The 25071-nt window shown below is 46.3% G+C and overlaps 1 protein-coding gene across 4 annotated transcripts in view; it reads left to right on the forward strand.

Annotated features, from left to right (window-relative positions):
- UBOX5 (U-box domain containing 5) overlaps positions 1-17934 on the forward strand; it is a 33008-nt gene extending 15074 nt beyond the window's left edge. For 3 of the 4 annotated variants that reach the window (XM_067707638.1, XM_067707637.1, XM_067707640.1), the window contains exons 2-5: positions 8834-8928; positions 10146-11334; positions 14391-14552; positions 17198-17934. In XM_067707638.1, the coding sequence (XP_067563739.1) occupies positions 8875-8928; positions 10146-11334; positions 14391-14552; positions 17198-17406 (1614 nt within the window). In that variant the 5' untranslated portion in view covers positions 8834-8874 and the 3' untranslated portion in view covers positions 17407-17934. The remainder of the gene's footprint in view (positions 1-8833; positions 8929-10145; positions 11335-14390; positions 14553-17197) is intronic. The other variant, XM_067707641.1, reaches the window with a different exon arrangement.
- Positions 17935-25071: the final 7137 nt, after the last annotated feature.

A 25071-nucleotide genomic window follows, 5' to 3' on the forward strand; every position in this document is an offset into this window, starting at 1 on the left:
AATAGCCATCCTAGTGGATGTGAAGTGATATCCCATTGTGGTTTTGATTTGCATTTCCCTAGTGACTGATGATGTTTAGTAGCTTTTCAATCTTAATATCAAGTATTCCAACCCATGAACACAGGATGTCTTTCCATTTACTTAGCTCTTTAATTTCTTTCCTTTTTTTAAAAAAAAAATTATTTATTTATTTATTTATTTAGGTTGCGTTGGGTCTTCGTTGCTGTGCACGGGCTTTCTCTCTAGTTGTGGCGAGTGGGGTTCTACATTGCGGTGCGCGGGCTTCTCATTGCGGTGGCTTCTCTTGTTGCAGAGCACGGGCTGTAGGCTCGCGGGCTTCAGTAGCTGTGCAATGCGGGCTCTAGAGTGCAGGCTCAGTAGTTGTGACGCATGGGCTTAGTTGCTCCACAGCATGTGGGATCTTCCCGGACCAGGGCTCGAACGCGTGTCCCCTGCATTGGCAGGTGGATTCTTAACCACTGTGCCACCAGGGAAGTCCAGTCTTTAATTTCTTTCAACAACATTTTGTAGTTTTCAGTGTGTAAGTTTTGCACCTTCTCAGTTAAATTTATTCCTAAGTATTTTATTCTTTTTGATGCTATTGTAGATGGAATTTTCTTAATTTCCTTTATGAATTGCTCATTGCTAGTGTATAGAAATACAACTGATTTACCCTGCACCTTTGCTCAATTCTTTTATTAGCTCTTGTAAGTTTTGTGTATGTATATATGTATATTCGTTAGGATTTTCTATATATGGGATCATGTCATCTGTGTATAGAGATAGTTTTACTTCTTCCTTTCCACTTTGGATACTTTTTAATTTCATTTTCTTCCCTAATTGCTCTGGCTAGAACTTCTAGACAAAGTTGAATCGTAGTGGTGAAAGCAGGCATCCTCGTCTTGTTCTGGATCTTAGGGGGAATGCTTTTAGTCTTTACCACTGAGTATGATATTAGCTGTGGATTTTTTGTAAATGTCCTTTATTGTGTTGAGGAAGTTCCTTTCTATTCGTAGTTTGCTGAATGTGCAATAAATAATTTTTTAGTGTAAGTATGTCCCAAGTAGTACATGGAACATTCTTATACTAAACAAACAACCAAAAAAAATCCATTGTTTATCCAAATTTCAGATTTAAGTGGGCATTTAAAATTTTTATTTGCTAAATTGACAACCCTAAGAAAGACAAGGCTGGGTTCTTTTGAGGTGGCTGATGGGGGCAGAAGAGACTTGAATTGTTGTTTACATGTTGAGGAAAGAGTCCAATAGTCAGAGATAAGTTGAAGATTCAAGAGAGAGGCAAGAACAGATGGAATAAGGCCCTGGAGGAGAAGGACAGAGTTAGGGTCAGGTTTGTATGTGAGGAGCTTGGTTGCCTTACCTGGGTTCTCATATAACTTTTCTGACACTGCTATTAAGGTACTGAGTAAATGGTATTAGAACCCTTCCCCATCTGTGCCTTGTTTTGATCGTGTGAGTTTCTTAAGAGTAAAAACTGTGTCCACTTGTGCCTAGCAGAGTATCTTGCACATATTAAGCTCTTGAAGGGTGAATTGGCTCCAGGTGTATAACATTGCAAGCTTCTTTTGGGCCTACACCTGGGTTCTGGTCTTCCTGCTTCCCTCTCATCTGTGGGTGACTATGTGGGATAGGCTGGGACAGCTGTCTTTCTTTTTAACCAGCTATAAAAAAATGCACACAAGTCAGATTTTTTACTTGGATGGACCAGTAACTCAATTTAGAAATTATAAGAAGTATTGTACTTCTTTAAAAGCTGAAATGCCCAATTTATGAAATTGCTCAGTGCCTTGGTATTCCACCCACTCTTTGATGCTAAATGCTTTTCTCTTATTTGACAGGTAATCTTTTTTTTTAATTCTGTAACCTGTTTGAGCCTAGTCTTTAAAATATGTGCATCTGCCAGAATTACTTTCCATTACATTTTCATGAGACTCAAAAATCAGCTTGTATAACTCAGCTATGGCAACTTCTTTGTAAGCCAAAGGAAGATGGATGCACATGTGTCCAGAAAGTGTCATGGTCACCTTATTCTCTTCTAAGTTATCCCTCCACACTTCCCCACCTCTAGGTTCTGAGTCATCAGCAACAAAAAGGTTTGCTTGGCTGCTTTAAGCTCCAAGGAAGCACAGACAGAAACCTTCCAGATAGGATGTCCCAGTTTGCTTGGGACTTTCCTGGTTTTAGCACTGAAAGTTCCACATTCTGAAAAAAACCCTCAGTCCTGGATATACCATATTGTTGGTCACCCTACCTCTGGGTCCCTTCTTAGTCCTTCCCTTGCATTTTCCCTTCCTCAGCCTGGTACAGGGAGGCAGAGGAGAAAGGTCTGTCTCCGTGTGGACATCCAGTCCCGTAGGGGCTGTCAGCTGCAAGAAATACTCCAGAGCATGTATCTGGAGCCTCATTCTTCTTCCTCTTTTTTAAATTTATTTATTTATTTATTTATTTTTGGCTGCGCCCAGGTTTTCTCTAGTTTTGGCGAGCGGGGGCTACTCTTCGTTGCAGTGCACAGGCTTCTCATTGCGGTGGCTTCTCTTGTTGTGGAGCATGGGCTCTAGGCCCACAGGCTTCAGTAGTTGTGGCATACGGGCTCTAGAGAGCAGGCTCAGTAGTTGTGTTGCATGGGCTTAGTTGCTCCGCAGTATCTGGGATTTTCCTGGACTAGGGCTTGAACCCATGTCCCCAGCATTAGCAGGTGGATTCTTAACCACTGTGCCACCAGGGAAGTCCCTCAAGTTTGTTTCTTATAGTGTGGGTAGTGGAATTAAACTGGAGTCTTCAGTTGAGGAGCTTAGATCTGGGTGAGGAACTTTAAGACTTCTGTGGTAGTAGAGTATTTGGATTTATAAAGGACGGTACAAGGGATCCTTGTGATGGAACTGTTCTGTATCTTGACTTTGGTACACACAAAGTGATTACATAAATCTGTGCATAGAATAAAATTGCACAGAACTTAATAAACAGGCAGACACAAATGAGTACGTGTAAAACTGGTGAAATCTGAGTAGGATCAGTAGATCCTATCATTGTCAGATTCCTGGTAGTAATGTTGCACTATAACTATGCCTTTCCAGCCCTGCTTTCTCCAGCTAAGTGGCATATTCAGCATTTCCTGGATTGGCCTCACGTTGTCCTGTTTCTGTGCCTTGAGTCTTACTGGTCCTTCTCCCTAGTGCCCTTCCTATTTTGTTCCTGTTCTTGTCTCTTGGCTCCTATAGTCAAGCACATATTGTACGGTTTACCACTAGTATGTGGTATCTGTCCTTCAAAGTTGTCCGTGAGGTCAGACATGTGTCTTAGTTGTCTCTAGTTCAAACGTTACTCCTGTGAATTCTTCCCTGACTTCTGGGTATACCTTTGGCCAATGTTTTCAGTCTTTTTCATCAAAAGCCACAGTACATTTTATATTGAACCTAGTATATATTTGTTATATGTATTTGTATAAAACTGAAACAAAAGTCTCCTGAAATAATGCACTATGTGCACTTTGGTATTTTGTACTTTTTTAGTTCATATTTCTTTTCTTCAACCTATAACTTGATTTTAAAACAACAAATTGAAAAACATTGATTAGACCGTCCTTCCCTACTCTTAATGTCATCTGTGAAAAGCTCTGTTACAAACCTTTGTATTCCATAATCACTGTTGGAAGGAAGTTTGTAATGCTTCAAGACTTGAGGACAGGACCGTGTTATTTAACTTTTTTTCCCCACAAAAAGACTTATAGAGAATATTTACTGCAGCTTTTTTTCATAGTAAAAAAATTAAAAATATAAGTAATAGGTCAATGGAGAAATAAACTGTGTTTTAGTCATACAGTGGAATACTATGAAGAAGTTAAAATGAACAAACTAGATATACACATTTCAACATGAAAAAACTTAAAATAATAATGCTTAATAGAAAAGCATGTTGCAAGATAATACACGGTAAATTATCATTAAGGTACATTAATGAGACATGAACATGGCAAAATGTTAGCATTTGCTAAATCTAGGTGGTGGGTAGAAGAATGTCTACTATGTTATATTCTTTACCTTTTTATCTAAAATATTTTGTAATAAAAAAATCTTTGTAATGAAAATTGATATCTGCTTATAAATAATTATTATCTTACTATCTTATAAGGCCATATTGTCTGGCTTCAAGCTGCTTCTCTGAACTGCAGGGCACTTTAGCCATGGTCTGTTGTCCCCAGCTTATACTCAGACACGGTCTCTCTTGTACTTAGATGCCAAAGTTGGATAAGGAGTCTATAATTTGTAAGTATTCACTGGAGAGTGTTTGCAGTGAATTCAGGTAGCTTGGCTATTTCCTAGGCAGAGCTAAGGAGGCCGTCTTCCTGGATGAGACTGTTTGCATTTTCATATGGTGAGCCATTCTTTTTTTTCTGTGTTAAGCATTAAGGCAGGAAATACTTGCCTTAAAAGATCAGGAGTGTTGGAACAAGAGAGAGGAAAAGATCATGCACAGACCTCAGTGGCAACTGGAGTCGTGTAGAATCCTACAGTGTTTGGACATCACTATTTCCTAAAGAAACAGATACCATGATTTGTAAGATTTTCTTTAAAGGATCTGCTACTCTAATCCTGTAATGGCACAGTCACTTGTTTCAGTTTGCTCTCCAGTCCTAATTTGTTTTCAGTCACTTTTTCCCCAATCATTATTATTATTATTATTATTATTTTATTATTGTTATTAGACTATTTAAGAGTAGTTTTAGGCTTACAGGAAAATTGATCAAATAATACAGAGAGTACCCATATACGTCCTCTCCCTTGCATACAGTTTTCCTATTATTAACATCTTGCATTAATGTGGTATATCTATTATAATTGGAAGCCAATATTGATATATTATTTTTATCTGACATCCATAGTTTACATTAAGGTTTATTTTTTGTGTTGTACAGTTCTGTGGATTTTCACAAATGTATAATGCCATGTATTACAGTATCATACAGAATAGTTTCACCACCTGACCATTTCATTTTTATCTCCACTCCAGTTCCTAGCATAGGGCTTGTAAATGTAACATGAATGTGCAGTGTTATCTCATCTAAAATTAAATGTGACCAATCAAATTCAGTAGAGTTTGAAAAACATTTAAAGAACAATCTTCCACAACCAACTAGAGCCTATCTTAGGAATAAAAAGATGGCTTAAAATTGGAAAATTTGGGACTTCCCTGGTGGCACAGTGGTTAAGAATCTTCCTACCAATGTAGGGGACACAGGTTCGATCCCTGGTCCGGGAAGATCCCACATGGCGCGGAGCAACTAAGCCCATGCACCACAACTACTGAGCCTGCACTCTAGAGCCCACGAGCCACAACTACTGAGCCCCCGTGCCACAACTACTGAAACCCACACACCTAGAGCCCGAGCTCCAAAACAAGAGAAGCCACCGCAATGAGAAGCCCGCGCACTGCAACGAAGAGTAGCCCCTGCTCGTCTCAACTAGAGAAAGCCTGCGCACAGCAACGAATACCCAACGCAGCCAAAAATAAATAAATAAATTTATTTATTTTAAAAAATTGGAAAATGTGTTATATCTCATTAATCTGTCAAATAAGAAAAATAATAAAACTCAATATATAGAGACAATCAGAATTCAAAGCATATCCCTGATTTTCAAAAACCTATGAAAATCAGAGTGCTTTATTAACATAGAAAGAATATTTCAGTCTAACAATCAGCATTATGTTCAAAGATGAAACACTAGAGGTGTTTTCTAATGGGAACAAAACAAGCATGGCAACTCTAATATTATTTTATATAATTCTGGCAGTTCTAGCTAATATAGTAAGATGAGAGACAAATAAGAGTTACCATTTTAAGAAAGAGGCTCTCATTATTATTGAGATTGTAGAACCTCCTGCCCCCCCAAGTCCCTGAAACTTTGTTAAAATCAATGAGCTCAATAGGATAACTGAGGGACTTCCCTGGTAGTCCAATGGTTAAGACTCCTCACTTCCACTGCAGGGGATCCAGGTTCGATCCCTGGTTGGGGAACTGAGATCCCTTGAGCTGCGTGGCACAGCCAAAAAAAAAAAAAAGTAATCAAAAGCTTTTACCAACATGTAGAATCAACATGAATGCAGACTTCTACAAATGTGGACTGTCAGGGGCTTCCCTGGTGGCGCAGTGGTTGAGAGTCCGCCTGCCGATGCAGGGGACGCGGGTTTGTGCCCCGGTCTGGGAAGATCCCACATGCCGCGGAGCGGCTGGGCCCGTGAGCCATGGCCGCTGAGCCTGCGCGTCCAGAGCCTGTGCTCCGCAACGGGAGAGGCCACAACAGTGAGAGGCCCGCGTACCGCAAAAAAAAAAAAAAAAAAAAAATGTGGACTGTCAGATATATTAGCATTTCTGAATACCACAGTGATGTGGATTTCAGAAGTGAATACTTCTTGGTAAAGACCTGAAGTAAAGTATGATCTTCCTGTGGTTGACATGGAAGTTCCCTTCCTAGAAAATTCAGCATGTGTTAAAATCATGTTAAAAACTATTCTGTGTTTATATGTAAAACTGACATAGGGGCTAGGCTGAGATAATAAACATTCACAGGTCTCATGGCAGATCTTCACTGTGCAGAAACTACTCACTAAAATGTTGCAGGATGCCCAACATGCCTGGCCTCTGCAAGTGGCACTTACTGAGCACGACAATACCAAGACCCCAGAGGGTGGCCCTGTCGCTATTGGGAGTTTTTCATGGCCTTGTCTGTTAGATGGAAAAGCGTAGATGGCTGGCTGGCCTCATTCAAGGAGTTCAAATCCATTGGAGAGGCTTACCACTGGGAGGGATGTTTCTAGTGCCTTCCCCACTTCTCTACAGAGAAAGACGAAGGCTGTTGGACATTAGTCTTTTTCTTTCAGTTTTATTGAGCTATAACTGACATATAACATTGTGTAAGTTTAAGGTGTACAACATAATGATTTAATATATGTATATATTGTGAAATGATTACCATAATAAGCTTAGTTAACATCTATCACCTCACATAGTTACTTCTTTTTTTTTTTTTTGTCTTGTGATGAGAACTTTTAAGGTCTGTTCTCTTAGGAGCTTTCAAATGTACAATACAGTGTTAACTGTAGTCACCATGTTGTACATTACATCCCCAGAACTTATTTATCTTAACTAGAAGTTTGTACCTATTAACCACCTTCATCCATTTCCCTTACCCTGCTTATTGGTCATCAAAATGACTACAGTTGACCCTTGAACAGCACCGGTTTGAACTATGCAGATCCACTCACATGTGGATTTTTTTCCACTAAATACATACGACAGTACCACACAATTTGAGGTTGGTTGAATTCACTTATGTGGAAACAATACAGAGGGCAGACTGTAAAGATAAACGTGGATTTTCAACACCTGTGTGGAGGGTCAGTGCCCTTAAACCCTGTGTTGTTCAAGGGTCAGATGTGCTTGTTTTAATTTATTTATTTTTGGCTGCATTGGGTCTTCATTGCTGCCCGCAGGCTCTCTCTAGTTGCGGTGAGCAGGGTCTACTCTTCATTGCAGCACGTGGGCTTCTTATTGCAGTGGCGTCTCTTGTTGCAGAGCACAGGCTGTAGGCATGCAGGCTTAGTTGTTCCACGACATGTGGGATCTTCCCAGACCAGGGATCGAACCCATGTCCCCTGCATTGGCAGGCAGATTCTTAACCACTGTGCTACCAGGGAAGTCCCGAGGGTCAGCTGTATTTGGATTAGATGTTCTTTTATATATTTTTGTTTGTTTGTTTATTTATTTAATTTTGGCTGTGTTGGGTCTTCATTGCTGCGTGCGGGCTTTCTCTAGTTGCAGTGAGTGGGGGCTACTCTTCCTTGCGGTGTGTGGACTTCTCATCTCTGTGGCTTCTCTTGTTGCAAAGCACAGGCTCTAGGTGCGCGGGCTTCAGTAGTTGTAGCACGTGGGCTCAGTAGTTGTGGCTCGCAGGCTCTACAGCGCAGGCTCAGTAGTTGTGGCACACGGGCTTAGTTGCTCCACGGCATGTGGCATCTTCCCGGATCAGGGCTCAAACCCATGTCCCCTGCATTGGCAGGTGGACTCTTAACCACTGCACCACCAGGGAAGCTCCTAGATGTTCTTTTAAGGTGCTTTTCAACTCTAAGATTTTCTACTTCTCAATAACGACATTTTTGATTCTTCTAATTGTTTTCGTGTTAATAAGAAAACATAATTGCATTAACAAGTGTTAAATGACAATGATGCATAGCACCACTATGATTATTTTCTGTGACCCTTTTCATTCTAAACCTTCTGGCTAAGTAGTCCTCTTTTTTCTTTGAGCTCATCCACTTTTGACCCTCTCTTTCCTGTGGGGATCCCCCTGCAGAGCTGATAGGCCCTTGCCTCCACTGGGGCTTTAGAACAGCTGTCATCCAGAGAACCAAACTACACAGTCTGCAAAAGAAATCTGCTTTGTAATTTTTCAGTGACTAATTTCCCAGTATCCCATATAGTATACAAAAAGAGTGAGTATAGACCATGAGAATGTGTGTGTGTTAAAGTTTTATTGTTATCCTGTTTGATTCTCATCTCTTTTTTTTTTTAACATCTTTATTGGAGTATAATTGCTTTACAATGGTATGTTAGTTTCTGCTTTATAACAAAGTGAATCAGCTATACATATACATATATCCCCATATCTCTTACCTCTTGCGTCTCCCTCCCTCCCACCCTCCCTATCCCACCCCTCTAGGTGGTCACAAAGCACCAAGCTGATCTTATGAATCAACTCCTAAAAGTTTAGATTTGAATTTTAACTTGTCTAATACCAAGTTTTATTTTTTCATTTAAGGCTATTTCTGATGCTTGGAAGCCATCCTTTCAGCCGTAAGGATGGTAATAAATCTTTGCCTCCCACAGTTCAGACCAAGAATTTACTGCAACAAGGTAAACAAAACAAGTATATACACATAAATAAATATATGACATCTATTTTTCATGTTTTTCCCCATTTCCTGCCTTGTGTATGTAGACTTAATTCAGGCTTAATGTGCTTTCACCCTCATTGTTTTAGAGTCTACCAGATGATATTTAGGTAAGCGTGGGTCAGACTGCACCTCTAGAGTCAGACAGCACCATTACAAGCTGAGTTGTGACTCATTTTGTGGAGGGTTCTCTTCCCTTTGACAGTAAATTTTAATTTCACTCAAGGTCAAAGTGAAGGTAGGAATTCTCTCTCTCCCATGCTGTTGTTCTTGCTAACTTCTCATGCTAGAAATAATGGCTTATATTTGTTATATGGATTCCTTGTTCTTTATTATTTGAATTAAGCTGCCTCCCCTTTTGTACAAAGCTGGATATCTTCCACAGCCCAGAGCAGGGAGTAAGGAAACTCCAAGGGGAGAATTGAACTTCTTCCCCAATTTGGAATTTCTGCACACAGCACATTATTTCAGGTTCCCAGATTGTTAAGCTGACTCCTTCAGACAAGGATATCTTAAAATTTCCATTGGTTATAACAAGTATTGGAAACATTAAAAGGGAGAAAGGAAAAAGCTAGTCACAATCCCACCCCTAGTACATTCACTGTTTTAAATTTCCCATAGTCTTTTGTGGTCCTTGTCTCTGTGCAACCTTTTCTTTCCAAGTTTCATCATTCATAGATTTACAAGAAGTTCCTTTGTTATGCCTTCCTAGGGAAACTCTTATAATTGATCAAGTCCAAATACAAAATTGAGAATTTCAGTGAACATCTTTATTTTTCCCTAAATCTGTACATTTTCATCCTCTGAATTTAAAAGCAAAAAAAACCACCAAAAACCCAAAAACAATCCAAGAAACACTTGTAAATCTGCCCCCCTTTCACAGACATGTTATTTTGAAGGGATTTTTTGTTGGTTAGGCAGAGTTTTATTGCTCATTTTTTAAGGATGGGCAGTATTTGGGGACACAGTGGCCCTCAGCCTTTGACCTGATCTTGGATGCCTGCCAAAAAAAAAGAAAAGAAAACCCCAGGAAAATTTGATGTAATAGAGGAAATTTCAAATGAGGAACTTCAGATTTTCTTTAAAGAGTTTTCTTAGAAGTGACAAGTTGTTGAAAACGAGTTGTCTTCATTTGGATCTCGTCAAATCAATGTGTCTCATTTTTGTCATTAAATCTAGATATCAGCTGATGGTTATGAAGTAGAAAATCTCATCTCTGAAGACCTCACAAAGAGAAGTCATGGTTTTAGGACAGAGTATTTCATTAAGCCACCAGTCTATGTGACAGTTTCCTTTCCCTTCAATGTGGAAATCTGTAGGATTAACATAGACCTCACAGCTGGGGGAGGCCAGAATGTCACTGGCCTGGAAATGTATACATCTGCCTTGTCCAGCAGAGTGTCTTGGAATACCCCCGAGTGCCAGACCCCAGGCCCAGATGAGCCATCCATTCCGGAGAAAGAAGCGTTCACTTTGGTGGGCAAAGTCTTGTTGAAAAACCAGAGCCAAGTGGTGTTTAGCCACAGGGGCTTCAAAGCCAGGCCACCTTTTGGCCCGATGGAAGCCACACTTCCCTCCCCTGCTGTTGTGGCCCAGGAGCTCTGGAATAAAGGGGCTCTTTCTCTTAGTCATGTGGCCCATCTCAAGATTTGTATCACCCATGTGACAGGCAGTGGTATCCCTTGTATCAAGCGGTTGGAAGTATGGGGTCAGCCAGCCAAAACCTGCTCTCAGGAGGTGATAGACAGTGTTTTGCTGGTTGCCTCAGAGAGCCTCCCTCAGGACTTGTCTCTACAGGCCCCAGCCTTGCCCATGGAGAGTGACTGTGATCCTGGGGGCCAGTCTGAGGGCCAGCAGGCCCCCTCCAGCCTCCTGGAGCTGGCTGAGGTAATTCGGGATGTACCTGAAGAGTTCCTGGATCCCATCACCCTGGAGATCATGCCTTACCCCATGCTGCTGCCCTCAGGCAAGGTCATTGACCAGAGCACGCTGGAGAAGTGTAACCGTAGTGAAGCCACATGGGGCCGAGTGCCCAGTGACCCTTTCACAGGAGTAGCCTTTACTCCGCACTCCCAGCCCCTGCCTCACCCCTACTTGAAGGCCCGGATCGACCATTTCCTGCTCCAGCACTCCATCCCTGGCTGCCACCTGCTTGGGAGAGCACAGACTGCATTGGCAGTGACCCCTTCTTCCATTGCTCTGCCCTCTCAGAAAAGGAAGATGGAGCAGGGTGAACATGCCCCAGACAGTAGCCTTGGCTTAAATGCTTCCTGTTTTTCTACCACAAGCCTTCTGGTCTCACCCACTACCTCAGAGCACACTGCTAAGAAAATGAAAGCTGCCAGTGAGCTCATGGATTGTTCAACAGGTAATCCCTCGTTTTATGTCCAAGCCCGTCGTCATCTCTACTCCTCCCGGGTGACACTTGGCACTTGCCCTTTGTTTTATGCTTTGCTGGCTTAAATTACACCAAAACTTACTGGCTTAAAGAACCACACATTTATTATCTTACAGCTTCTCTGGTCACGAATCTAGGGATTGCTTAGCTGGATTGTCTGCTTTAGGGTCTTCCAAGGCTGCTATCAAAGTGTTGGCAGGGCTGCGGCCATCTCAAGCCTTGACTGGGGAAGGATTCACTTCAAAGGTCACTCGTGATTGTTGCAGGATTCAGTTCCTTGCTGAATTGTTGCACTGGGGGCTTCACTTCCCTTTTGTCTGGTGGCTGGATTCTACCCTCAATTCCTTGCCATATGGGCCTCTCAGGGGCAGCACACAACATGGTAGCTGTGTACACCAGCATGTGCAAACAAGTGGAAGTCAGTCTTGTAGAACCTAATCACAGAGTGACATCCCATCACTTTTACTGTATTCTGTAAGAAGCAAGTTACTAAGTTCAGGTGGGGTTCATTGGGGGCCATTTCAGACACTCTCCCACACCATTGATTCCTATTTTATTCAATGTATTTACCCAAGATTGGTGGTTGGATTTTGTCTAATGCCTTTTCAATATCAGTAGAGATGATATTATGATTTTTCATCCTTAGATCTTTTAATACAGTAAAGTACATTAATAGGCTTCTTAATATTGAACCACTGTTATATTCCTGCAAGAAACTCCATTTGGTCATGCTGCTTTTAGTGTACTGCTTAATTCTGTTTGCTAGTGTTTTTATTTAGGATTTTTGTCTTCATTAATGAGATTGGACTGCAGTTGTGTGTGTGTGTGTGTGTGTGTGTGTGTGTGTGTACAAGTACACATCATCTGTCAGGTTTTGGTATCAATGATTTGCTCCATAAGAAGAATTAGGAAATTTTCCTTTTCTAAACTCTGGAACAATTTAGTAGTATTAGAATAATTTACTCTTCCTTCCTTCCTTCCTTCTTTATTTCCTTCCTCCCTCCCTCTTTCCTTCCCTCCCTTCCTCCCTCCCTCCCTCCCTCCCTCCCTCCCTCCCTCCCTCCCTCCCTCCCTCCCTCCCTCCCTCCCTCCCTCCCTCCCTTCCTTCCTTCCTTCCTTCCTTCCTTCCTTCCTTCCTTCCTTCCTTCCTTCCTTCCTTCCTTCCTTCCTATCTATCTGTCTGTCTATCTATCTATTTATCTGTCTGTGCCGGGTCTTAGTTGCGGCATGCAGGATCTTTGTTGCTGAGTGCGAGATCTTCGTTGCGGCATGCGGGATCTTCTTTTTTTTTAGTTGCTGTGTGCGGGATCTTTTTTTCTTTTTAGTTGCGGCATGTGGGATCTAGCTCCCTGACCAGGGATCGGACCCGGGCCCCCTGCATTGGGAGCGTGGAGTCTTAACAACTGCACCACCAGGGAAGTCCCTCATTTACTCTTTACATGTTTGGTAGAATTCTCCTGTGATTGTCAGTGCTTGGTGCTTTTGGAGATAGCTCTTTGACAACTTTTTCTTTTTGCTTATGAAAACTAGTCTGTTTAGATTCTGTCATTCTTTTTTTTAACATCTTTATTGGAGTATAATTGCTTTACAATGTTGTTAGTTTCTGCTGTATAACAAAGTGAATCAGCTATGTGTATACGTATATCCCCATATCCCCTCCCTCTTGAGCCTCCCTCCCACCCTCCCTATCCCACCCCTCTAGGTCGTCAAAGAACAGTGAGTTGATCTCCCTGTGCTATGCTGCAGCTTCCCACTAGCCATTCATTTTACATTTGGTAGTATATATATGTCAGTCCTACTCTCTCACTTCGTCCCAGCTTCCTCTTCCCTCCCGTGTCCTCAAGTCTGTTCTCTACGTCTGCATCTTTATTCCTGTCCTGCTACTAGGTTCATGAGTACCGTTTTTTTTAGATTCCATATATATGCGTTAGCATACGGAATTTGTTTTTCTCTTTCTGACTTACTTCACTCTGTATGACAGACTCTAGGTCCATCCACCTGTATCATTCTTTAAAGTTCCTCTCTTAGTCTAAAAGGCTTATGCAAACAGCACACTTAAAGGTTACGTATGTATCTTCTCTGGCTTTGAGTGCAAATTTTAGTTAACAAGACCCCCAGAAACTCCTGGAAGCATCTGAGGTGCAGTGGGGCAAGATGAGGAGAAAGGTACTTAGACCTTGATGTTTGTGGAGGTCTCCAGTGGTGTTGGCCTTGACAGATTTGTTGGTGACACAGGACCACGCTGACCAGTGCTCCTTCAAGGCCTCAAGGTGATATCCTATGTGCTACATACTGTAGACCAAACATTCCACTCCCCGCTTTGGGGTACTTTTATGGTGCTACTTTGGGGAAGCCCTGCTATCAGGCAGATCTCTACGTCCTTTCTTCAGCAGCGGTCCCCATCTCCTGTTACCTTCCCCCTCAGCCCATATCCAGAGAAGGCCCTATAGATAGTGGAGTGGGCAGAGTGAGGTCTTCATTATTCCACTCGATAATAACTGCTTTGCTTTACCTAGGAAGCAAGAGGACATGAACACCAAGGGAGTGCAGGCCAGTGGCCCTGCAGAGTTGAGGGGGCCCTAGCAGGGAGGAGATGGGGAAAGAGCAGACTAAGGCTGTTGGGGAGGGAATGGGGGCAGGGAGCAGGGGTACAAAACTGGGTGTTTACTTGCCCCAGTCATTTCCTTGGCGGGCAGGGAGGCCTTCAGAAAGTAGGGTACAGTTCTACAGGTGAGCCAGGAGGTGGCCCAGGCCTGCCCAGCAATTTGTACAGGAGGAGAAAAGCTAGCGCAGAGCCCAGGAATCCTGAAAGCAGTGTGGGATGGGTAAGAACTGCCAGGGGCCCCAGGGCTTTAACTCCTGGTATCCTGTCATCACAGTCTATTAGTAGACATTAGGGAGGACCTTCTTTATGTTTGTGTCTGTTTGAAGTTAGAAGTACCATTTGTGGTTCTCAGAGGACTTTGTGTTTTGGTCTTCGCTTTTGCCAAACCTCTGGATATTGTGGTCTGTGCGTCTCTCAACAGGTCCAGTATCCCATGAGCAAAAGCTGTCGCAAAGCTTGGAAATTGCCTTGACGTCAACCCTTGGCTCCATGCCCTCCTTCACAGCTCGGCTGACCAGGGGACAGCTCCAGCACCTCAGCACAAGAGGGAGCAATACTTCCTGGAGGCCAGGCTCCAGCTCGGGTAAGAGGGGCCCTGTCTGTCTCCTCAGAGCCCTTGAACAGGATGCCGGGCCATGCCTCTGGGGCTCTGTGAACCTCTATGCCCAAGCTCCTTAGCTCCAACACCTAGGCCTTTACTTTTCCAGGGTGAGTTCAAGGGCTGCCTATGAAGTTTAACTCTTCACAAGAAAGTCATTCTTTAGTCAATTCTTAGTAATTCTGTGGCGTTGGGGATTGGTGTTTTTTGGTAAGATCTAATGTTAATTACTCTGTCCTGAGGACTTTTGTTTGTTTCTCCCTTTTTGCTTATTTTTCTTATGTAGTCTGCCTCTCATCTGACATCTGGGGTACTTTATGTAAATGTGGAGGGTGGTTTCAAGTTGAGTATGTCATCTTCATCCCTTCCTATTAACATTTTCACCAGTATCTTAGAACAGTGATAGCTTACTGAGCTAAGTTTTGCCTAAAATGAACCTGGGACCACAATGGATGATAGAATCGGTTAGGATACAAAGTGAGAGAATCTGGAGCATTTTTTACAAGATGAAATCTGGTGGGGCTAATGATAAGGTATACACTTGCTTCCTCCTGCCTGTCCAAAGTTAGTCTGTTCTCTTATTGCCTGGATCCCAGGCCATCTTACCTTTTCTGCCCTTGTCCCCTCCTCCCTGTCTCTCTGATTATGTTTCCATCCTAATCACTCCCAGAACCTGTCTTGTCCAGGTGACCAGCAATTTCCATGACCCCAAATTCGATGGACACTTACCCTCTCAGCAGCGTCTATTGTGGCTAACCAGCCTCTCCTTTCTGAAACACCTGTCTTGGCCTTCCGGATGTTATGCTCTTTTTCTCCCCATTTTCAAGAGTCTCTCTTCAATTTCCTTTGCTGATTCTTCCTTCTCTTCCAGACTCTTGTCTTAGACCCTCTTCTCTATACTCTGTGTCACTCAAGTGAGAGCCCACTTGGCCTGTGACTGCCCATATTCACCTGTAGCTCCTTCCTCTCCTTGGAACTCAGACCCTGACCTCCCTTACAGCTTCTTGGTGCCTCTGTGTGGGAGACTCATGGATATCTTAAGTGAATTTCTAACTCAGAACTGCAGGCGCCTCCAAAGGTTTTTCCCCATAGCCCCCCATCATCCAGTCCCTGGTAAAGAGCAAGCATCTTCTACCCTGTGGTCAAGCCTATAACATGGAGGTCATCCTTGGTTTCCGTCAACATTCCTGACATTCTATTCATCATCAAGTTTTGTTTACACTGCTCCAAAATAGATCTCAGGGATGTCCTCTCTGCTCCATTACTCTTGCTGCTACCCTGGCCCCAGCTCCTGCACTGCTCCCCCAGATTCCTGTAGCAGCCTCTGCTGCTCTTCCACAGTCACCCTTGCCTTGCCCATCCTCCTCATAGGAGCCAGAGGGATCTTTTTTTTTTTTTTTTTTGCGGTACGCGGGCCTCTCACTGTTGTGACCTCTCCCGTTGCGGAGCACAGGCTCCAGACGCGCGGGCTTAGCGGCCATGGCTCACGGGCCCAGCCGCTCTGCGGCATGTGGGATCCTCCCGGACCGGGGCACGAACCCGTGTCCCCTGCAGCGGCAGGCAGACTCTCAACCACTGCGCCACCAGGGAAGCCCAGAGAGGGATCTTTTTATGTAAGCCAGATCATGATACTCCACTTCTTAGAATCCTTCCAGGGTATCCCACTGAACTTGGAATAAAATATAAATTGCTGCCTGTGAGGTCCTGCATGTTCCAGCCTGCTCCACCCTCCTCTGCCACTCTCTCACACATCACACCTTTGTTTTTTCTGTTTCTTTAATGGACCAGCCACTCTTTGTACTTGCTGTCCCTTTCATTCATGCATGGCTGGCTCCCTTTCATTCTTATGGCTCTTCACCCAAAAGGTCATCCTTGCCCTCTCCAGATGGGTGTGGACTGGGGGAGAAAGAGCAGCCTCCCTAGGCCAGGGCCACGAGAGAAGGGCAGCAGGTATAGCTTGGGGAGGAGGGGTGGCAAGACCTGCCCGCTGTGGCCCTCATTCAGGAGACTCTGTGGGAAGCATGAAGGAGAGAGCCTGCAGCACAAGAAAGGGATTGATGGGTCAGGAGGGGAACTGCTGGGCTACAGGCTAAAGAGACTCAGGTGCCAGGCTCAGCAGGCAGGTCTGCTACAGACAGACCTCAACCCTGCCCCTCTGGTGACCTCCGTCCCCCCTTGACCTGCCCAACCTGGGTACCTCAGACCATTTTTTGCTTTTTCTTCTTGTCACATCTCACCTTTCTTGCAGTTTATCAAGGTTGTCAGGGTGAGCTTGTGCCTTGCTCTGACCTTGGCAGCCTATCCAGGGGAAAGTCCATCTTGCTGGGAGAGCAGCAGGAAGGGCCCAGTGCTGCCTAGCAGCCCTCAGAAGCCAGCTTTTCTTGAGCATTCATTGGAGCACCGAGATTTGATTATGGAGAGGAGGCTCCCCAGATTCTCAGGCTCTCTGGCATCCTCTCCTCCCAGATCAGTCAGAGGCGGCCTAGGGAGGGAGGAAGCCAGGCTGCTGAAGGGATGCAGGGTAGGGAAGCTTCTTGTCCTACTCCAGGCACATGCCCTCCTCCAGGATGGAGCCTGGACTGGGGGCAGCTTTTCCTAACCCTGGCCTATTTTCTTCCCTGATTCACCAGAGCAGCCTGGGAGCATCCTGGGCCCCGAATGCACATCCTGCAAAAGAGTGTTCTCTCCCTACTTCAAAAAGGAGCCCGTGTACCAGCTTCCCTGTGGCCATCTCCTGTGCCGGCCCTGCCTGGGTGAGAAGCAACGCTCCCTGCCCATGACATGCATAGCCTGCCAGCGGCCATTTGCCAGCCAGGACGTTCTGCGGGTTCACTTCTGAGTGACTGGCCTCAACCTGAGAAGACCCATCGCTGGGAGGAGCTGAGGAGGAGCGAGTGGGGGGTCAAAGCTCCTGGGGTCTGGCCAGGTCCCAGGCACAGGGGGGCCTCTGCTTTCTCGCGGGCTTTCCCTTTGTCTCCTCCCACAGCATAGCACATGGGCCTGCGGTGTGAGGGGTCAGGGAAGGGGCTCTCCACGCCTGCTCAAGTGGCAATAGGATAACAAAGCCATAGTTTGAGCTGGGAGGGATGGGGGAGATGTCCCTGCCCTCCTGTGCCTCCCTGCCAGCACCCCCCTGCCAGAGCCCAGGGCCTGCTAGAGCCAGCCCCACCCTCTGAGGCCCCCCAGGTCGTCTGCACACACCCCTCAGCCTACAAGGTGGATGTGAATGTGGCTCGGGATCTCAGAGAGAGCCTCCACCTTCAGTGTCACCCAAAAGTGGAGCATGGCAAGGATCTGTGGAGTAAATGACTCAGCTCCTCTGACTGGCAAACCACTCCGAGCCTTAATAAAGCAATGGTTGACGTCCGCTGTGGGCTTCCTCTTGTCTGTGTCATCATACTCCTCTACCCTACCTGCACCCACACAAAGTGGGACTGTCACAGGGCAGCCGTGAGCAGTCACTGCAACCCTGTCAGATTGTAATTTGGGTCAATGGCCTGAAGGGACAAGAAGTTGGATTTGCAGGTGCATCTGATGCATGAGGGTTTGCAGGTGGGTGTGCACGCCAGTTGGGAGGGTTGAGCAGCCCCCTAGGCTGGTGACAGCTTGCTTAGCTGCGTGTTGGCAGAGCTGCACTGCCTTCTGAGGGGAGAAGATACCTTTTCTGCATGGGGCCTATTTCAGCAAAGATACTTGTGGATAGATTGCACTTTTTTTTCCCATTCAAAATTTTGGAGTCCCAGAGGGAAAATATGTATTCCTACAACTGTTTACTGTATGGAGTAGATCCTAGTCATGGAAGAATATCCGTGAAAAAATACACTCTGCTATTCCCTGTTTCCTCTGAGCATGTTTGGGAAGGAGGAGCGCAGTGATGCTTCTTATTTTAATCTTGAGATTTCATCACAGCCACTGGTGGACAGGCTGTGGGGGTCCCTCAAGCCACTCAGGATACTGAGCCATCTGCTCTCCACTACTCCCACAGGCCTGCTGCCTCCGGGACCCTCCAGGGGAGGAGGACAGCGTTCTCTCTGGCCTCCACGCTTTGCTCACAGGGCAGAGAGAACTATAGTTCTTACACTAATGGGGGAAGGAGGGAGCTTATTAAAAATTCCATTCTTGGACTCCAGATCTAAGAATTTAGAGATCTGGGGTTGGGGTTAGAGAATGTGTTTTTAAGAGTTCCTAGAAGGTGTGTATGGCCACAAAGGTGGCTGTGGAGGCAATCCCACCCTCCCCTCTGCCTCCTGGTGACACTTCCCTTGACCCCTCACATGAGCCTCCAAGGTCTGCATTGGTGGGCTTTCCTCTTGGCTGGTGAGACTCCCCTGTGTCCTTTGGCTTTAAATGTCTGCGTCAGTCCGGATTATTGCCTTATCTTCCTTGTGTGCTTGTGTTCTAGGAAAAGTCCCACCATTGCAGCAAAAGCAGTGCTACAGAGGGGAGGGCAGTTCCTACCCTCAGCCTGTCATGGCCTCAAGATAACAAACAGCCTAGTTCCCCAAGAGCAAGTTCACTGCTGGGAGGCCTTCCCTCTGGGGTTTGTCTCGTCTCTCCCAACCTGGGAGCCTGAGGAAGTCACCAGCGTGGGGTCAGCATAAAGCACAGAGTGCCCAGATGAGGGCAGAGGTTCCTCCCCTCCTGCGGGGGGCCTGGTGATCTGCATTTTGAACAGGCTGCTGCTCCCCAGGTAGCTCTGGGAGGAAACCAGGCATGGGAGCCCCTGTGATGGACAGGTGGAGCCATAGCCACATCCTTGGAGATGCACCATTTTTATCTTAAAGGGTCCCCTAAAATGAAGTGGTCTTTTCACCACCCTTGCCAGAACACACAAAGCACCGCTGGGCTCCGTTTCTCTCCCCTAGAAAATGAGAATAACTTTTCTCTTGCTGCCAATTAGACTCAAAGGATTTCTCACCAGAGCCCAGGGCAGGCGCAAAGCAGCTAACCAATTAACTCAAGGAGCTGGACTCTATTGACTCTGAGAAGACTCAGGACTTCAAAGCCTTGTGACCCCACTGCCCCCTTGCTTGACCACAGCGTCTTTGGGGGTACATGTCCCCTTTCCTGTAGCATTTAACCCAAAGTCCATTTGGGGGCACGCAGCCCTGGGCCCTTTGAGAGCAGGAAGCTGGGCCCCAGTGGCTGGTCTCCAAATCTTCATCCCCAAGGTGCAGAGTGAGGCCTTGCCCCATAACCTGGCCGTCCCCTTGTGGGGCCAAGGCCCCAGGCCTTGGCTACTCCACCCTCACTCATGCTCCCTCTGCCTTCGCCCTCCAGCCCCAGGGGCAGGCAGAAAGGAGGGCCACTCAGAAGTAGTCCTGAAGGTAGAAGAAGTAGGGAAACCAAATCACCAAGAGGAGCAGCTGCTCTGTGCCCGGAGTACTCCATCTCCAGGCGGCTGCGTCTGGGTCCTGGAGCTGAAAGGCTCCCCCATCCCCTCGTCAGCCCTGCTTCCTCCCATGGGTCTCCAGCCTGAGGCCGCTCAGTTGCTGGGTGCTTTTCCATTCCCCAAGAAATGGTCCTCTGCTGCCTGGGTTGCTGTAAGGAGGTCTGCAGACAAAGAGACCTGCCCCTGGAGGGACCCCCCCCCCGGCCCCCCCGCCAGGCTGCCGGGCTGCCAGGCTGCTGCTCACCTGCGGTCTGCAGTATTGTGATGCTGGGCTGGCTGCCTGTGTGCTGGCCACTGGGGCAGGGACGGGGCTGCTGGTGTGCTGGGCCCTCCCGCGGAGCTGCCCTCTCCCCTCTCCAGCCACACCGGCCTGCTTGGCCTCTCAGTCCACTTACACAGGCAGGATCTTTCCTTCCAGTTCTAGGTTGGAAGGGGCGTGGCTGGATGGGGAATTGGCCAGTAGAGTGGCTTTTTAAAGTAAATAAAAATAACTCAGGGGCTTCACTGGTGGCGCAGTGGTTGAGAGTCCGCCTGCCGATGCAGGGGACACGGGTTCGTGCCCCGGTCCAGGAGGATCCCACGTGCCGCGGAGCGGCTGGGCCTGTGAGCCATGGCCGCTGAGCCTGTGCGTCCGGAGCCTGTGCTCCGCAGCGGGAGAGGCCACGGCAGTGAGAGGCCCGCGTACCGCAAAAAAACAAAAAACAAACTCAGTTCCTCAGTCACACCAGCCACATTTGAAGTACTGAATAGTCACATGTGCTAGTGGCTACCCTGTTGGACAGCACAGATACAGAACATTCCACCATCAAAGAAAGTTCTATGGGCCCTTGGTGTTCCCTTTACCGCTTAGGAACCTGTCTCCCGGGAAGTAGGGAAACACCCCTACACGGGGGTGGAGCTTGTAACGGAGAGCAGGACAGTGGGGTAGAGTAATCAGATGCGCCAGCACCTTGCCGGCCCCCACCCCCACCCGGCAGAGGCCGTGTCCACAGCCTCCTCCCTGCTGTAATGCACTCCCTCCCTTACAAAGAGATGCCTTGGCCCAGAGGGTGACAAGATCTCCCGAGTGGCACAGGGAGGAGGTGAGGAGGAGGGAGGAAGAGGCAGCCATGTGGCAGTTGGCAGGTTTTTTCCACCAAGGTTTGCATCAGTAACAAGGTAATGCTACCCATAGCCATACTACTGAGAGATGACCACTCAAACATGGCTCTCCTGGCTCTTTTCCCTTCCAATAATTTTTTATAAGGAAAAAGAGGCACGTGTATATACTGTGTGGTTCTGTTGCCTGCTATTTCCCTTAACATTATTTAATGGACATTTGCTGTCATTACACACTATTCTTATTATAAAGATCTTTTTGAAGAACAAGCCAGAATAACTAGAAAAAATCTGAAAATGAACAGTTTGATTTGGGGGTGGGGAAAACTAACCCATGAATACACAGACAGAGCAATGAAAAAAATTTTAAAATCCAGTAACAGACCCAACTGCATAAGGAAATTGGGGCGGCGGGGGGGCGGGGACCTCTCAGCAAGTGGTGCTGGAGTCACTGGAAGAAGGAAACCATCTAAGAACTAGAAGAAAATGGAAAATGAGGAAATTCTTGTAAAGCTGGAAGTGAGAAAACCTTTCCTGATTTCAGAATCCACATATAGTTAGGGGAAAGATTGATAAAGTTGACTACATAAAAAATTAAAACAAAAAAACCCTCTTACATAGAAAAAGAAAGCCACCATTAGCAAAGTAAAAACACAAATTACAAACTAGGAAAATACAATATGTAAGTTGTATTACAATGGTTAATATTCCAATATATAGCTTCTAAAAATAAAGACACACAAAGAAATGCAAATGGCCTTTTAAGCATGTCAAAAGATGCTCAACCTTGCTCATAAATACGATGAAATAAAAATACGCCTGAAATACCATTTCTTGTTTAGCAGATGGGCACAAATCTCAAAATTTGGCCACAATCTGCTGATGAGGCTGTGGGAATGCAAGGAGTACACCCTCTGTGGAGGTGAATATCTAGCAAAGTTACATATGCATGATCCCTCTGACCCAGCCATCCCACCTATAGGATTCTAGCCCAAAGATTCTTCGACAAAAAATGAAGAGAACGATTCCAACCCTACCAACAGGCAGCCTGAGCAGCCAGGGCTGGTCTGGGGGGCTTAGAGCCACATCACCCCCTGTGGAGTGGCCAGCTGTGTCCAGAAGATGGGCCCAGGAACAAGTGGTTTGCACACACATGATTTTGCATGAAATATCAAGGAGATTATAGAGAATTTGAAGCCCATCCAGGTATGAAAAACAACAACAACAAAAAAAACCTTTGCATTCAGAAGTCTTTCAGGTGGTCCAGTGGTTAAGAATCTTTCTTGCAATGCAGGGGATGCCGGTTCAATCCCTGGTCGGGGAACTAAGATCCCACATGCCAAGGGGCAACTAAGCCCACACGCCAGAACTATAGAAGCCCAAGCACCACAACTAAGACCCGATGCAGCCGAAAAAAACAAATAAAAATAAATAAATAAGTCTTTTAGAAAGTTTCTATATATTGAGCATGCCATCCTGGGAATTGTGCTAAGCACTTCATACATATTATCTCATTTAATCCTCACAACTCTCAGTAGAAGGAGTAAGCTGAGGCCCAGTTCCATGAAGAGCTCATCTGACTGACTCCAAGGCCACCAACTTAACCCCTGAGACTCTCTGAAGGTAGTAGAGGCTGGCAAAGATCAGGCGCAGGTCCCCTCTACAGGGGTGGCCTGGATGTTGTCACCACAGAGCCGCTAAGGATCCCTCCTTTGAACGGGAGCCTAGTGCAGGGAACAGGGTACTGCCAGCACTGATCTGGTGGGAAACCACCCAACTCCACGACCTACTAGAACCTTTCCACCTGGGCCCAAGTCCATCATGAGACCCAGATCTAAAGGCACAAACAATTCTATGGAATAACAACTCATGACCAAGCTACAGCACAGCTTTTGAAAATTCAAAAATATTATACCTCTAGGCACAAAAAATAAAAGAATTCCCCTTCCCCCACCACCGCCAATAAAGACTCAGCAGCATTAACTTCCTGTAAATGGATACATCTTCTGGTTGAAATGAAAATGGAAAAGTACCTGTCATGTACAGTTACTGAAAGAGGTGAGTGTGGGAAGGAGCAAGGAGACAGGTGGAAGAGTGGCTCAGGAATGGTCTCTGGCAGGCTGTGGCCAACGGCAGTGGGTGCTAGGATCCCGAGATGTGGTTGCCATGGTACAGACAGCAGCTCCAGTTGTGTGATGTATGTGGCTGAGGGAGAAAGAGAAAGAGAAACTGGGTGATGGGGAAACAATAGCTAATGAGCTCTATGTGGTCCTGGGGGGGTGGGCAGGCATAAGGGATGGACAGACTGGGGGACAGTCCCAGGAAAATATCAGGAAGCAGAGGTAGGTGTAGGGAGGAAGGGGGGCTGCTGACACCCTCTAAGGTGGTAAGAAGAACTGGGTTTGAAAAGAGAGCATCTAGAGAATGAGGGTCAGGGAGGCAGAGACACAGCCTGGCCTCCGCCTCCCATGATTCCTCATACTCTTCCCTTGGGCCCAGGGCCCAGACATCACCTGTGACTCAGCTGATGAAATGAAACCTCATGGCTCATTAATTAGGAAGCCTGTAATTAGCCCATCTCAGAAACCAGGATCCCCCAGAGAGAGCCCCTCTCACCTGCCTTCCTCTCCCCCCCACCCCAAGAATGAGATCAGGCTTGAGGGGATCTGGCCCCTGGGAATGAGGAGGGGAGGGGAGCATGAACACCGGGGGTAAATGAGATGCCGAGGCATGCGTTTATGCACCAGGCGGCCTTGGCAGATTGACCTTCTGTAATGAGATGGCGGAAATGATGGTAAGTGCCTCAGCCCCTGAAAGTTTCCTCAACTCAAGAAACCTGTGGGCAGGCTTGAGCGGCCTGGGTGGACCTGTTCAAGCTTGGTCTAAGGCCTGCAAAGCTGTGGCCCACATGTCTCAGTCATGGAGTGATCTGGAGCAAAAATACAGATTCAGCTGCCAAAACGCAGTTTCACATGATACGTGATGTCTGTCAGCAACTCTTCTTCAAATTCCCCCTTTATCCTCCCATCTACCTCCTGCAGTCCTTTTGTGCCCCTGCTCCCATACCTATTTTTCCAGTGCTCCCTGGAAACATCTATTCCAAACCTCAGTCTTCATCCTTTCCTCCTGCCTTCATGCCACTGGGATGATTTCAAATGATTGGTTGCCAATTATTCAGCGCTCCTCCCACCCAAAGGGGCACTTTGTTCCTTCTCTTGACCCTGGACAGGCTTGTGGCTGCTTCGACCAATGGAGTGTGGCAGCAGTGACCCTATGAGATTTCTGAGGCTGCCAGTCTGCTTAGTTTGCTGGAACACTCACTCTTGAAGCCTTGAGCCACCAAGCAAGAAGTCCAACTATCCCAAGGCCACCAGGCTGTGAGAAGCCACACAGAGAGGCCACAGGCAGGCAGGCACTCCAGTTGGCAGTCCCAGCTGGGCCCAGCCTCTGAGTCATCTCAGCCCAGGTGCCCAGGCATGTGCATGAAGAAGTCTCCAGATGATTCCAGCCCCAAGCCATTCACTCTTTCCAGCAGGGACGCCACACATTGTGGGGCAGAGAAAAGGTGTCCTTGCTGTGCCCTGTTGGGGCTCCCGACCTTCAGAATCCATGAGCATAAAGAATGGTCGTTGTCTAGAGCACTGCATTGTGGGTGGTTTGTTACACAGCAGTAGTAACTGGAACAACCACAAAATCCTAGACAAATGCTGCAGAGGGGGCTGGGGAAGGAGGGGGAGAACCTGGGAGCTCAAAACCAGAATCCTCTTAGCAGAGGGGGGGGGGGGAAATCTAAAAATATTCCTATGCTAATATTTTGTACCTGACGGTGGGCAGCCAGCACAGACAGAGGATCCTAATGCTTCCAGGCTGGCCAGCACACTGACTTGGCCATTTACTAAAGAGCCAGTGAGGGGCCCGATGCAGGGTCCTGGGGACACAAAGATGAAAGAAACACTGTCTAGTGGGGCAGGGAGACGGGGAAACACATGATTAAGGGATGTCTAGGTACAGTAC

Source organism: Pseudorca crassidens, chromosome 15 (assembly GCF_039906515.1).
Source record: "Pseudorca crassidens isolate mPseCra1 chromosome 15, mPseCra1.hap1, whole genome shotgun sequence".
Classification (NCBI taxonomy): Eukaryota; Metazoa; Chordata; class Mammalia; order Artiodactyla; family Delphinidae; genus Pseudorca; species Pseudorca crassidens.